This window comes from Microcebus murinus, chromosome 6, assembly GCF_040939455.1.
Source record: "Microcebus murinus isolate Inina chromosome 6, M.murinus_Inina_mat1.0, whole genome shotgun sequence".
NCBI lineage: Eukaryota > Metazoa > Chordata > Mammalia > Primates > Cheirogaleidae > Microcebus > Microcebus murinus.
The window spans coordinates 15,243,616-15,257,353 of NC_134109.1; the positions used below are offsets into that span (position 1 = coordinate 15,243,616).

The 13,738-nt window shown below is 35.6% G+C and overlaps 1 protein-coding gene across 2 annotated transcripts in view; it reads right to left on the reverse strand.

Moving 5' to 3' along the window:
• Positions 1-1,488: 1,488 nt before the first annotated feature.
• Positions 1,489-13,738, reverse strand: part of TTC8 (tetratricopeptide repeat domain 8) — a 50,816-nt gene continuing 38,566 nt past the window's right edge. Inside the window, exons 11-15 of one of the 2 annotated variants that reach the window (XM_012773988.3) lie at positions 9,137-9,276; positions 7,577-7,751; positions 7,147-7,269; positions 4,461-4,544; positions 1,489-2,313 (exon numbers count right to left, since the gene is read on the reverse strand). In XM_012773988.3, coding sequence (XP_012629442.2) covers positions 2,197-2,313; positions 4,461-4,544; positions 7,147-7,269; positions 7,577-7,751; positions 9,137-9,276 — 639 coding nt within the window. In that variant the 3' untranslated portion in view covers positions 1,489-2,196. The remainder of the gene's footprint in view (positions 2,314-4,460; positions 4,545-7,146; positions 7,270-7,576; positions 7,752-9,136; positions 9,277-13,738) is intronic. The other variant, XM_012773989.3, reaches the window with a different exon arrangement.

The following is a 13,738-nucleotide window of genomic DNA, read 5'->3' on the forward strand; positions in this document are numbered from 1 at the left end:
AGGGGCCACACTACTTAAACTTGAATCTCTGACAGTAGTTTTTGTTTTTTTTTCGGCATATTATGGGGGTACAAATTTTAAGGTTTCAATAAATGCCCTTTCCCCCCCCCCACAAGTCTGAGTGTCCAGCATGACCATCCCCCAGATAGTGCACATCTCACTCATTATGTATGTATATACCCACCCCCTCCCCCCTCCCACCTGCCCAATACCCTATTACTGTAATACCTATGTGTCCACTTAGGTGCTGCTCAGTTAATACCAGCTTGCTAGTGAGTATATGTGGTGCTTGTTTTTCCATTCTTGGGATACTTCACTTAGTAGTAAGGGTTCCAGCTCTAACCAGGAAAATATAAGATGTGCTATATATCACTGTTGTTTCTTAGAGCTGAATAGTACTCCATGGTATACATATACCACATTTTATTAATCCATTCTTGGATTGATGGGCACTTGGGCTGTTTCCACAGCCTTGCAATTATGAATTGTGCTGCTATAAACATTCGAGTGCAGGTGTCTTTTTTGTAGAGTCTGACACTAGTTTTGTAACCCTTTTCTCTGTGCCTCAGTTTTCTCCTAAGTAAAACGGGAACAGCACTGCATAGGACTGCAGTGGGAATGAAATTATTCATAACTAATTCACAAAAAGTGCTTAGAATCGTGCTGGACATATTCAACTTCCTCAGTAAATGTCAGCCATTATTATTAGCTCTTGTTTTAACTTAACTAAGACAATGATGCACATTATACAATTTGAATCTAAATATTGAATATAGTATTAGGAAATCTGATGGTGCCTGAGGAAATTATCAAGAACTAAATAAGCACTAATATCATAGAGGATCAAGCAAGCATGGGGTCCAACTGTGACCAGACCACCACCTTGTTTTTCCTCACCTGTACCACAAAAGGGTTGTCTACATATTCTCTGAAGTGAATTCTAGCCTCTAACAATCTATCATTCCTTGAATTCAATTTTTTTTTGTTCTGTCAGCTGAGTACTACTGTTAATGCATATCTGAACAAAATATAAGTATCTATCAAATCGTGTTCATGAAGTTAAAAAAAATGAATCCCAAAGTCTGAAGTATAAGTTTCAGTGGCCCTGTTCCTTTCACGTTTCCTTATGTGAACACTTTAATGACAGTCCCACTAAATAAGCCAGAGGAAAGTTTGAGAGACGTTCCAGGACTTTACAACACCATGGTATTGGGATATAGCCTGACTAACTGTCTTGGGGCTGACCGCAGGTGGTGACCACTGACCTGTGACTCTATTTCTAATGTGGATATTCTTATATTAATAATGTGCTCTCCCATAAATAGCTTTTCAGGAAAAAACAAAATTGGCGTTTTATTTTATTTGAAATAAATTAAAATAATGACTTGATTTCTAAGGTCACCATTGTACTTCTAAAAAGCCTGTTGGAGCACCTGAGATGATAGAAATAAAAACTCAGGAAAAGTAACAGAATGATGGTGTTTTACATACTGATTTATTTTAAAGCTTAATAGATAATCACAAGGTATTTAATAAAAAATAGTTTTAAATACATTTTTAAAGCCCTAAATAAAGTCTCTACTTAGCATAAATACACATAGTTTTAGACATAAAAGTGTAGTTTTTTGGGGTTTTAATTTTTTTTCTTTTTATTTATTTCTTCTTTTTTTTTTTTTTTTTAGAGATGTGGTCTTGCTAGGTTCCCCAGGCTAGAATCCTGGGCTTAAATGATCTTTGTACCTCAGCCTCCCAAGTAGCTGAGACTACAGTCGCTGCCAGTGTGCCAGGAGTAAAAGTGCAGTTTTAAAGGCAGATTTCAGACCTCTTAAGCCATGTGATGGCTAATTGTCAGCTGAAGGACTTTAAATAGATACATTTACAACAATTTAAGGAAATTCATTAAAATGCTTTGTAAACATTATAAACAAACATATACCATATAATGTGGGAGAAAGTTTCATGATCTACTTAGAAATGTTTAAACTCTGTATTTTATAAGATTATTTTACAAAGTTACTGTTATTATAAAATTTTCATTAATCATTCTGGATTAAACTCCTTTATATGTCACCTCACTAATATCAAGCACAGGTTTGGAAAATATACATGTTACACTATATACATACATATATACACTACTTTTTTCCCCTTGTACACAATACCTCTTCATAAGAACATATTTGGTCTAAGGAACAATCAGAGCACAGCAAAATGCTGCTTTAGTTGTTTAATTAAATGTTGAGTATCCACATGATCTGGAAATGCTGCTTCAGACTTCTGTGCAGCAACATAGCTTCTCTGCAGATCACCAATCTGTAAGATATACAAGAATAAGGCCACAGAATGAGATTAGAAAAAGTGACTAAGAAGTGAAAAAAAGACATACTATCCGTATGTTGCAGAAACTCCAAGGGTTCTTACAGGTAAATTGCTTGATTATGCTACTTTGAATTTAGAATTCTCTCACCTAGATTTTAATTCAATCTTGAAAAATATGTGAGAAAAATAAAATAACCAATTATGTAACTAAAGTATGCTCATTACAGCTCTCCAGCAAAGAACTTAAAAACCTGTTTTCTTGTCCTATTACTGATAGTATTATAAACATAAAATGATATTTATATGCTAAAACAGCCAGCTCTAGATAGCTTAGGAAAACCTTAGGGAAACTATTTGTAATGTACCACAAATATAGACATACTTTGATTATGACATTATCTTTTAGACAGAAAATTCAAGCACAAAACTATTGTATTTGCTAGTACAATGATGCTAGTACAATAATGTTGGGAAGATATGTGGTTTTAAAAGTTTAAAAGGGTGTCTCTGATTTTCAATGAAGTATACATTAAAGTCCAGTCTCAAAAAAACCCCACACATACTATCCAAATCTGTCTAAATATATCTTTTTTATTGATATGTAAGAACTGTACACATTTATGGGGTACATATATTTTGATATATGCCTACAATGTGTAATGATCAAATCAGGGTAATTGGGACATCCATAACCTCAAACATTTTTCATTTCTTTGTGTTAGGAACATTACAAATCTTCTCTTCTAGCTATTTTGAAATATATAATAAATCACTGTTAATGACAGTCTGAATGTACCTTGATTCATGTATATACCTCTAAAAAAAGAAAGCTTTTTAGTGTGTACATAGAAAAAATCTAGATAATTCAACTCTGGTAAATTTTTGGTAACATATAGATATGTTAAATTATTTCCTTTCTTAAATCATACAATTTCTTCTTAACCTACTATTTTTTTCTTATGGAAATATAGCCTTTTGCTTAAAGTGGTATCTCACTTGAATTATATATTATTAAAATATGATGATATTCCTGAAAGAAACTAATTAAGCTTTCTTTGTGGTTTGACTAAGTAGCAGCACCGTACAGTAAAAAATACACCGGTATTCTCAGGAACTGAGCGTGAATTTGGAATGTGCCACTGCCACGTTTCTCCAGGGAAGTCTTTTATCCTCTATGAGCCTGAGGTTCCCCTAGAATGTAAGCTGCATGAGGTAGCTTTTTGTCTGTTTTATGTATTGCTACATCTTCTGTGCCAACAGCAGGGCATGGTATGTAGCAGAGGCTCAATAAATAAAATATCAGTTGTATGAAAAAATGAGCAAGGAGGGTAAGGGATATCTACATTGCAGGGTTGTTGGGAGAATAGAGTGGGTATTAAAGCACCTAGAACAGTGGCTGGTATATAACAAGTGCTCAAAAATTACAACTTATGAATAACAGCTTATTCTATTTTCTGAACAGAAATGACAATGTAGATGGCTTCACATTCATGCTATGAAAAATAAGTATCTTTACAATGTCTTATGGTCTATAAAGACCCTTATTTCCATCACAAACATTTTTAGCCATTTCTTTGTTCTCAAAACACACAGAACCTTCCATGTTAAAGAACGATTTCCAAGTAAAAGTTAGTTATTAGATGTCATTTGTTTGTTTTCTTCTTATTAGAAATGGTACACAGTTCCTTTTAGCTTTTGGATATTACTAATAACTGACTTGCAACACAGTATTAACAGTTGCTTTCCCCCTTATTGCTCATAGCTAAAACAGCTTTCACTAATATCCCTAATTTTACAGCAATCACACAAGTCTTGGTGGCAATATGATCTACAAATAATATATAGCATTACCTCGCTGTAAAAGCCAATTAACTTCAATGACCAAATGTCATATTTTAAAATATAAAATAATTCTTCTGCAATCTGTAATAGTTTAAGTTTAGTCAATATTCAGTGATAAATTAAAGTTTATTAAACTGTCTCTTGAAGTGAAGATATATATGAATACAATAATTAAGATTTTTAAAAAACCATTTATTTCAAGAAGGTAAGGTTAGAATTTCCTTATTTGTTTTTACTTTTCTTAAAGCAAGAAATAAAAAGAACAGATCAGATGATAAATTAATAAAGAAAGAGAATACCTTATCAGAGACTGTTGCAAAATTAAAATGTGGTTCATACATATGCGGTGCTAAATTTGATGCAGTCTGCAATAGTGCCCTTGCCTGCGTAAAAAAGAAAAGAAAAGAAAACCCGAAGGCATATGAGCATATATCAGTACTACATTTGTGATTTTTTTTGTAAAAGAATTCTTTACCTACAATAGAACCTTAATAAACATGATCCTGTGATAAATATAGATGACATTCCTCATGAAATACAATGACTTCCTAAAATACAACTAACTCTTGATATCTCAGCAAAATTACATTAATGATAAATGATTCAAAAGACAGAAAAAACAAGAATTAAAAATTTAGAGTGGATTTAAAGTTAGTTGAGAACCACTGTTCTCATAAAGTTTATATATCAATATGATATACAATATGAAATATTATCTTCTTAGCACCAAAAAAAGTTCTTAATCTAGTTTATGTTGCTATTGATTGATTTAACAGGCTCTAATTACTTATTCTCTAATGTCATAACAACAACAACAAAAACTACAGTAAATTTCAAAATCCAAAGTTCTATGCTGGATGACAGAGAGCAAGCATTTATTATACTGCTGGCCAGTTTTGTTAGTGAAACAGTAGCTGAATACGATACACTTTCTGTTCTCTAAGATGCACAAAACACAAACTTTCACATTATCTTTTGTTCCCTATAGGCTCAAAGGATTATATGTAGCAGAGACCACTGAAAGGCATGAGATGCTCATACATTTACTGTGCAGACCACAAATTCAGCATCACAACCTGCTGAACAACCCTCCAGCTTATAGCTAAACTTAAAACCTCTATCCATGATTCTGAGGACAAATTCATGTATCTTTTTTTATGGAAAATAAAATGACATCAGTTTATATAGAATGGCAGATTTTTAAAAAATAAAATGGGGTTCATATCATGAAATCTTTCACCAAAACATTTCAAGTCAATTGCATACTAGAGAAACCACAGTAAGTAAGAGGAAAAAGAAATCACCAATATGGGAACAGAGAAAATCACAAAAATCACTGGATTCATATGGACATAGGCAAAGTTCCATGACAAAACAAGTGTCTACTTTATAGTAGTTAATGTCTATAAATTATAAATCCATCTTATTTACTTTGGGAGAATTTATGAAATAAAGGTAATATCCAATGACGTTTATTTTCTTGTTTTTGTTAAAAGTGTATCATTGTGCCTAGGAGACCAGGTCAGGGGTTATAATGTTCCAGCACGCTGCTCGCCATGTCTGTGAGCTTGCATAAAGTTACTCACCCTTCTCAAGTTTCCATTTCTTCATCTCCAAAGTGGGGACTGCAATAATATTTACCCTTGATTTCCATTAGTATTGTGTTAATAATATATTTAGCATTTTAAACTGTTTTATGTACATTATAATAATAGAATTTATTAGGCATCTACTATGTGCTCAGTACTGTGCTTCTGTTATGCCAAGTGCTTTCTTTACAAGCATGATCTAATCCTCACATAAACACCTTCAGGTCAGCATTATTATTATTACTTTATTTTCTATATCATCCCTTCATTCCACAAGTATTGACTGAGCATCTACCATGTGCTAGGTACTATTTCTAATGCTGAAAAAATATAACAGTTAAGTGACAGATAAGGTCCCTGCTTTCATGCAGCTGACTTTCTACCTTCTACACATAAATGTGAAAATACTGATAAAGTGATAAGTACTGTGAAGAAAAAAGTAGATGTGATAGCACCCGAGGGCTCCTTTGGACTGATGTTGGAGACGGCCTTTCTAAGGAGGTGGCATTTAAGCTAAGACCTGAATGACAAAAAGAAACCTGTCATTGCCAGGTCTGAAGGAAGAACATTCCAGAGGCCCTAAAGGAAGACTGAGCACTTTTCAGAGCAGTGAGGCGTGATGTGTCTGTAAGTCAGTGGGAAAGGAGGAGTGGCAAAAAATGCCATATGAAAGGAAGCCGGAGGCCAGATCGTGTGGGGCCTCACAGGGTACTGTTTGAAGTCCAGATTTTATTCCAAGTACAAGGAGAAGGCACTAAAGGGTTTTAAGCAAAGTAGTAATAAAATAATCCTCTTTTTTAAAAAAAATTCCTTAGGCTGCTCTGAGGAGGGTGTATGTATTGTAGAGTGCACTACCTTGCTGGTGTAAGTGGAAACAAAAAGACCGGCTAGGGGGATCTCATAGTAGTCCAGGCAAGAGGTGAGAGCAGTCTGGAGAAGGATGGTGGGAACAAAGAAAAGTGGGCAAGTTCAGGGTGAGAGGGGACTTTGAGGTCAGAACGCCAAGGGTTGCTGCATATGATGCAGCTGCAGAGATGGCAGGAGAAACAGGTAAGAAAAGAGGCTGCAAAGGGTAGCTCCCAGGATTTGGGCTTGAACAGCTAGATGGTGGATGGGGAATGGCAACCACTAGGACAATTTATTAAGATAAGGAAGACCAGGAAGGCACAGATTTGTAAAATCAAATGTTCTATGAATATTTTGGTTTTAAAATGGTTGAGCACCTTATCCAAGGTCACATAGCTAATATGTGCCAGAGCTGGGATCCAAATCCAGGCCTGCTGGACTCTAGAGCTATAATTTTAAACGTATAACATATACTGTAACGCCAGCCACACATGGTGGCTTTTCCTTGCAGAAGGCAGACTGCCCACTGCACCACTGCTGGTTCACTGACCTGTTCAACATGGCCCTTCCGCATCTCCAGCACGGCCAGGTTGTTGTAGGCCTCGGCATGGTGGTTGTTGTTGACCAGAGCCAGCCTGAAGCACTGATGGGCCAAACTCATATCTCCTATTCCCTACAAAAGAAAAGAATTTATTTGTACCCATGGACCCATACGCTTCCTCCTGACATCTCCTCCCTTCTTTCCTCATATAAATCTTTGCTGCTACCACAGGATAAAGCAACAAGTACCACACAGTCATAGGAGTCAAGTGTGAATTCTATGTAAGTGGATTTAACTTGGGAACATAAAGTGAGCTATGGTAACGCCTAGGAACCTCTAAATTGCCATGTAGGACTATAAACAAACCTGGATTTACAATACCTGAAAATTTCTTCAAAGTAACTTTCCGTAACAGAAATATATCAGAAAGACAACATACCACAGCTATATGTCCTAAGTTGTACCAGACATCAGCTGTCTCTTCTTCATTTTCTGCCAGGGAAAGGGCACGTTCAAATGAGGTCAGAGTCATATCATACTGCTGGGCATAGAAGCAACACAGCCCCAGATTGTTAAAAAGCTGGCAGTTATAAACGCCCATCTGCAGGAGTCGCCTTTTCAAAAAAACAACACACAAATTTTGGTGTCGGACCAACTTTACAAATGTTAAGACATATATACATATTTTAGAAAGTTAGAAATGAATTCATCTTATAATTTTTAACACTCCCAAAGAATATAAAAACAAAGTGTTATAGTAAACGAAAACATTTACAGCAAATGCAAAAGCATCTCCTTCATAATGGTACTACATGGGGAATGTGTCCAGAGGCAAGATCAGAAACAACTTATCTCAGTTTTTTCCCCAAAAAAACACTAACACTTTGTTAGAGAAGCAAAAAATAAGAAATGAATAGTCACATAAAGTAAAACCTACACAGTTTAGCTTAATGAAGCTTTGGTGGCCATCGGGTAAATTCCTAAGACCCCCTAATCTAATTTGAGGGCTGTGTTTAGCATTTCCTTCTAAGTTTTCAGCAGAGTTGGATCCTGTTTTTGGCTATCTGTAATTTGTGATTAAGCTGTGTCTACTGACCTTCGATGAGCTCCTACCGAGAAAGACAAGGCCATCAGGGGATCCCTACATTATCTACTTAGCTCTCACGCTGCAGCTCAAGAGCCCCACTTGCTTCTATGGATCATTAATCCCAAGGGACAAAGGGCAACGGAGTTCAAATAAGCAAATGAAAATCCAGCCCAGCTGCCCTGAGAAACCCATGACCCACTTTGGGGTGGGGGAATAGAGTCAGTTGCACGTGCAACTGCATTATTGTATTTTATGCCTCCAACATATATTTGGAAAGAACTCTTGTCAGCTGCCAGTCATCTCCTTATGTATTACTCAAGGGGCTACAGAAGAAGTCATAATTTAAAAATTAACTTCAGAAGCCATATATAGGATAAAATAAGTTCATACTTAAAAGAGAACCAGTGAAAATAATTTATGTACACTTCAAAAAAATATTTGAATAAGAGTTGACAATACTTCACAAAACAGGGAATCCTGTTTCAGGTCCTCATCAAGGTTCAGAACACAAGGTCAAATGTTCTTTGCAAATCTCTTCACTAGTTCGGTTTCAGTGTTTGTGTATTTAGTGGTATTAAGGGAGGCAACGACAATGAGAAGTGTTTTAAGTAACTATTATTGATTCATGAAGAAATGGCTAACTCATACAATGACATGGGGTTAGAAAGTCAATTATCCAGGTGTGTTTCTGCAAGATGCCACACATCTGCATGTTTCCAACTTATTGGATCTCACTGTAATGCTCCTAAAATCTCTGGGTGTTGGAATTTCTAGTTTTATATAGACATGGCCTATATTATCATTAGTTTCATACAGACATGGCCTACATGAATATTATTTCTCTACATTTTCATTCAATCTTTGTTATTGTTTCACAGGAAAGTAATTCTACAACTTGAACGTAAAGCACACCTATAAAACCGGAGAGCTACTTCTGGCTGGTCAGAATAGAAGTGGTTGCTTCCAATGCATGCAATGGCTTCCACATGAGTACTGTCTTGTTTCAAAACTTCTTTGTAGTATTCCGCTGCTGATGAACTATTGTTCATTTCCTATTGTCCATCAAGACAGAAGAGCAATACTTCATTAATATTGGACAAGAAAGTGTTTTTTTTTTTTCTGACTGATCTGAATCCATTCATTCACACACATTTAGTGAGAGCCCAACTCAACGTGCCAGACTCTGTTCTGGGAACGCAATATGCACAAAAAGATAAGGTTACCTGCCTCATGGAGGTTATATCTGGTGGGCAAGACAAACAAAGGAGCAAATATGTAATATAATGTCAGGCAAGAACAAGTGATGTGAAGATAAACGGAGCAGGGTAAAGGGAGTGGGTGCTGCTTCAGAAGGGATGTGAAGGGGTCACTTCAGAGGAGGTGCTATTTGAAGAGAGACCTGAGTAAAGTAAGGGACCAAGACCTGAGCATATCCAGGGGAGGCACACTCTGAGCAGAGGGAACAGCAAAGGTATGAGCCTGAGATGGGCAGGCATGCATCACATATGAAGAAGCACACCAAGACAAGTGAGGCGGGAAAGAAGGAGAGTGACACAAAAGGAGATCAGAGTGGCAGTCATGCCACTTTGTTGGATTTTTTTTTTCTAAGTTGAGAGAACCTCATTAGAGGATTAAGAGCAGAGGAAGAACATAATCATATTTGCATTTTTAAAGAATAAGTTGGCTGCTACATGCAGGACATACCAAAATAGGGAAGAATGGTAGCAGCAAGATCAAGAGTCCAGGAGATAAATGACAGCAACCCAGACTATGTTCAGAAATACATACAAAATTAAAAACTAAAGAAACCCTCTAAAGTTATTATATACTTTTTCTAAAATACTGATAATCATAAATCAAGGCATCTAATACTATTAATGAATGTTACATTTCTCAAGTCTACCTTCAAGGCCCAGTTCAGGCTCCACATCCTTCATGAAGATTCCCTTAGTGCCCTCACTTCACATAGCTCTCTTCTGCCTCTCAACTTACACGGCATTTATTATTTGAACCACTCACTTGTTCTTACCATATCAGGACTCATATTTTTTGTTAGATGTTCATCATATTTTATCAAATATAAGAGATTCCATTGATTGCAATAGACAATTGCAATCACAGTTGCAATCACAATTTAAACACAGAATTTTTGATACTTACTGATAGACTTATTTAGATGTACTCAGATACAGATCACTTTTTTGTATACTTTATATAAAGTATATACACATAACCAAAATAAATTGAATACAGTATTCTTTCGCATGCAATAAAATTCTTCTGAATCCCTTTTTGACTTAGTCATCAATGTCTAGGTGTCTCCATGCATTGGTGCTATAGCATTTTTTTAATTGACAAATAATAATTGTATATAGTTAGGGGGTACAATGTGATGCCTCAATATTTGTATGCATTGTGGAATGAACAAATCAGATTAATATATCCATCACTTCACATACTTACCATTTCTTTGTAATGAGAACATTTAAAATCCATTCTCATCATTTCTTAAAAGTGTGCTCCACTATTGTCTCCAGGACTTTCCTCCAAGCTACTGACAGTCATTCCGCTATGTTGATACCTGAGCTTTCTTGACCTTACCAGCAGGTGTCAACAAAAGCTCTCACGCAACATTAAGGAATAACTATCAAGTTCACTATGCTGCCCAGAATAATGATCAAGTTTCCATATATGCAGACTCTGACAACTATATGACAGATGACACTTGGTCACAAAGATCAAAAGATGCTATCCATTTTAAAATGCATCACGATTTCAGAGGCATTAAAATGTGGAAAAAATGTTTATAGAATCCATGAAATACGGTAATTTCCTTTAAAGCAAGATTATGTGGTGTACCTTTTCTTAGCACCAAATTTAGTACATTTGGATACTAAAAAATTAATAAAGAAGAATTAGACAACTTTTAAAATTTTTCTTAACTTCTCATGTTTGTAGTAGAACAGAAATTCTCAAACTTTTTGGTCTCAAGATCCCTCAAAACTTTTAAAAACTGAGAATTCCAAAGAAGTTTTGTTTATATAGGTTATATATAATAGATTGATATTAGAAATTGAAACAGATATTTTGAAACATTTATTAATTTACTCAGATTAATTAATAACATTTCTCAATGAACTCATTCTAAATAACATGTAATATACCTATAACATGTTAACATAAATAACATATTTTTATGAAAAATAACAGGTTCTCCCTAGCCATGTCTGTAACAGGGTGGATTAGTCCATCTAACTTAGACATCAAAGGCTGTTAAGTACTTTTGGCCCTAGATCTATAGCCACATGCTCTAATTCTGCTTCTACCAGTAATAAGATTAATGGTTTGGCCTTCATTTGTCTACATCTTATATCTCTCTCTCAGTTGGTTCTCAGTCTACACAGGCAATTATCAGTCCCATAAACCCTAATAAAACATTCACCAGGTAATCCAAACCCATGCTTTATATAATTTTTCATGTGCTTTATATTTGAAATTCTTGTTTAAAGACAAATGCATCCCATAGTGCAAGGCTTCCATGTTATAGACTACAAGGGTAGCAATGCCCAAGGCAAAGAAGACTCCAGCCTCAGGAGCCAATTGGTTCAAGGCTTTTATAAAATGACCTTAGAACATTTATATACTTGACTGATGATGAGCACAGAAATTAATTTATGCAATCTTAAGGTATTTTACACTGAAAAATTTATTTTGTAGATAACTTTTTATATAGTTTTTCAATTAAGTTTTATAACAAAATATGTGCTTATGCTAAATAAACTTAAACATTACAAAAGGGTACCAAATTAAAAGTAAAAACCCCTCTCCAAATCCCAGTGGGCAGAGGCTCTGTTAATAGTTTCCTGAGTATTCTTCAAGAAATTTTGTTCACATATAAGCATACATTTGGGTATACACGCTTTAACCATAAACAGAATCATTCTATACATTCTAACATACCGTTTATTTTTCTCACATTCAGTGTGTTAGTTGTCTTTCCATATCAAAACTAAAAGGTTGACTTCATTTTTTGTTTTACTTCTGCATGGTGTTCCATCAATACATGCATGGTATAGTGGTGGTATAGTCAAAATGCAGCTGGAACCATCTCACCTGGGGTGGTTTTACATGCATGGAGAGGGTTTATGGCCACTGTGTAGACTGATAGGAAAGTAAGAGCCTACGGGAAAGCCAAACCATGATATTTTGAACCACAACTGCTCAGAGGAAATAACTAATTTCTGTGTTTATATTCTTTTTTTTTTTTTTTTTTTTTTTGAGACAGAGTCTCACTTTGTTGCCCAGGCTAGAGTGAGTGCCGTGGCGTCAGCCTAGCTCACAGCAACCTCAAACTCCTGGGCTCAGGCAATCCTTCTGCCTCAGCCTCCCGGGTAGCTGGGACTACAGGCATGCGCCACCATGCCCGGCTAATTTTTTATATATATATCAGTTGGCCAATTAATTTCTTTCTATTTATAGTAGAGACGGGGTCTCGCTCTTGCTCAGGCTGGTTTTGAACTCCTGGCCTTGAGCAATCCACCCGCCTCGGCCTCCCAAGAGCTAGGATTACAGGCGTGAGCCACAGCGCCCAGCCTGTGTTTATATTCTTAACTAAATAAATGAGAATTTATAAGTGTGTGTGTGCATGTGTGTGTATATCTCCCATTTTTAGCAATTTTTAAGCAATGTGTAAATTGAAGAAATTAAAAGCAGTCTTTTGTCTGTCTCAGGTATAGCAAGCATTTTCCCTGTTTGATATTTGTTTTGGTTATATCTTTTGTTTTGGTTTGCATTTTTGTTTTTGCTACATAAGAAATTTAACTTTTATATTCTCAAGTTTATCAAACTTTTTAAATAAGGCTTTCTGATTTTATGTCATGCTTAGAAAAATCTTCCCCATTCTGGTTTATACAAATAACTAATCTGGGTTTTCTTCTAGGATGTTCATGACTTCATTGTCTGAAGTTTTAAATCTGACAATAATGAATTCTTTTTTTCTTTTTTTTTTTGAGACAGAGTCTCACTCTGTTACCCAGGCTAGAGTGCAGTGGTGTCATCATAGTTCACTGTAACCTCAAACTCCTGGGCTCAACCGATCCTCCTGCCTCAGCCTCCCAAGTAGCTGAGACTATAGGTGTGGGACACCACACCTGGCTAATTTTTTTCTATTTTTTGTAGAGATGGGCTCTCTCACTTTTTCTCAGGCTGGTCTTGAACTCCTAGCCTCAAGCAATCCTCCCACATCAGCCTCTCAGAGTGGTAGGATAACAGGCAAGAGCCAACTGTGCCCTGCCAGATTCTTTTAGTATAAGAATCATTATTCACATCCAGCTCTATTTTTAAACTATTTATTAAATAATCCAATAACATAATTGGGTTAATAGGTAATTTTCATCACATGCTGAATTTTTGTATATATGTACATATGTGAACTCTGTTTTCATCCTTTAATTTATTCCTACATTAGAACTGTTTAAATTATATGAGCTATAGAATAGATTTTATTAATGTAGA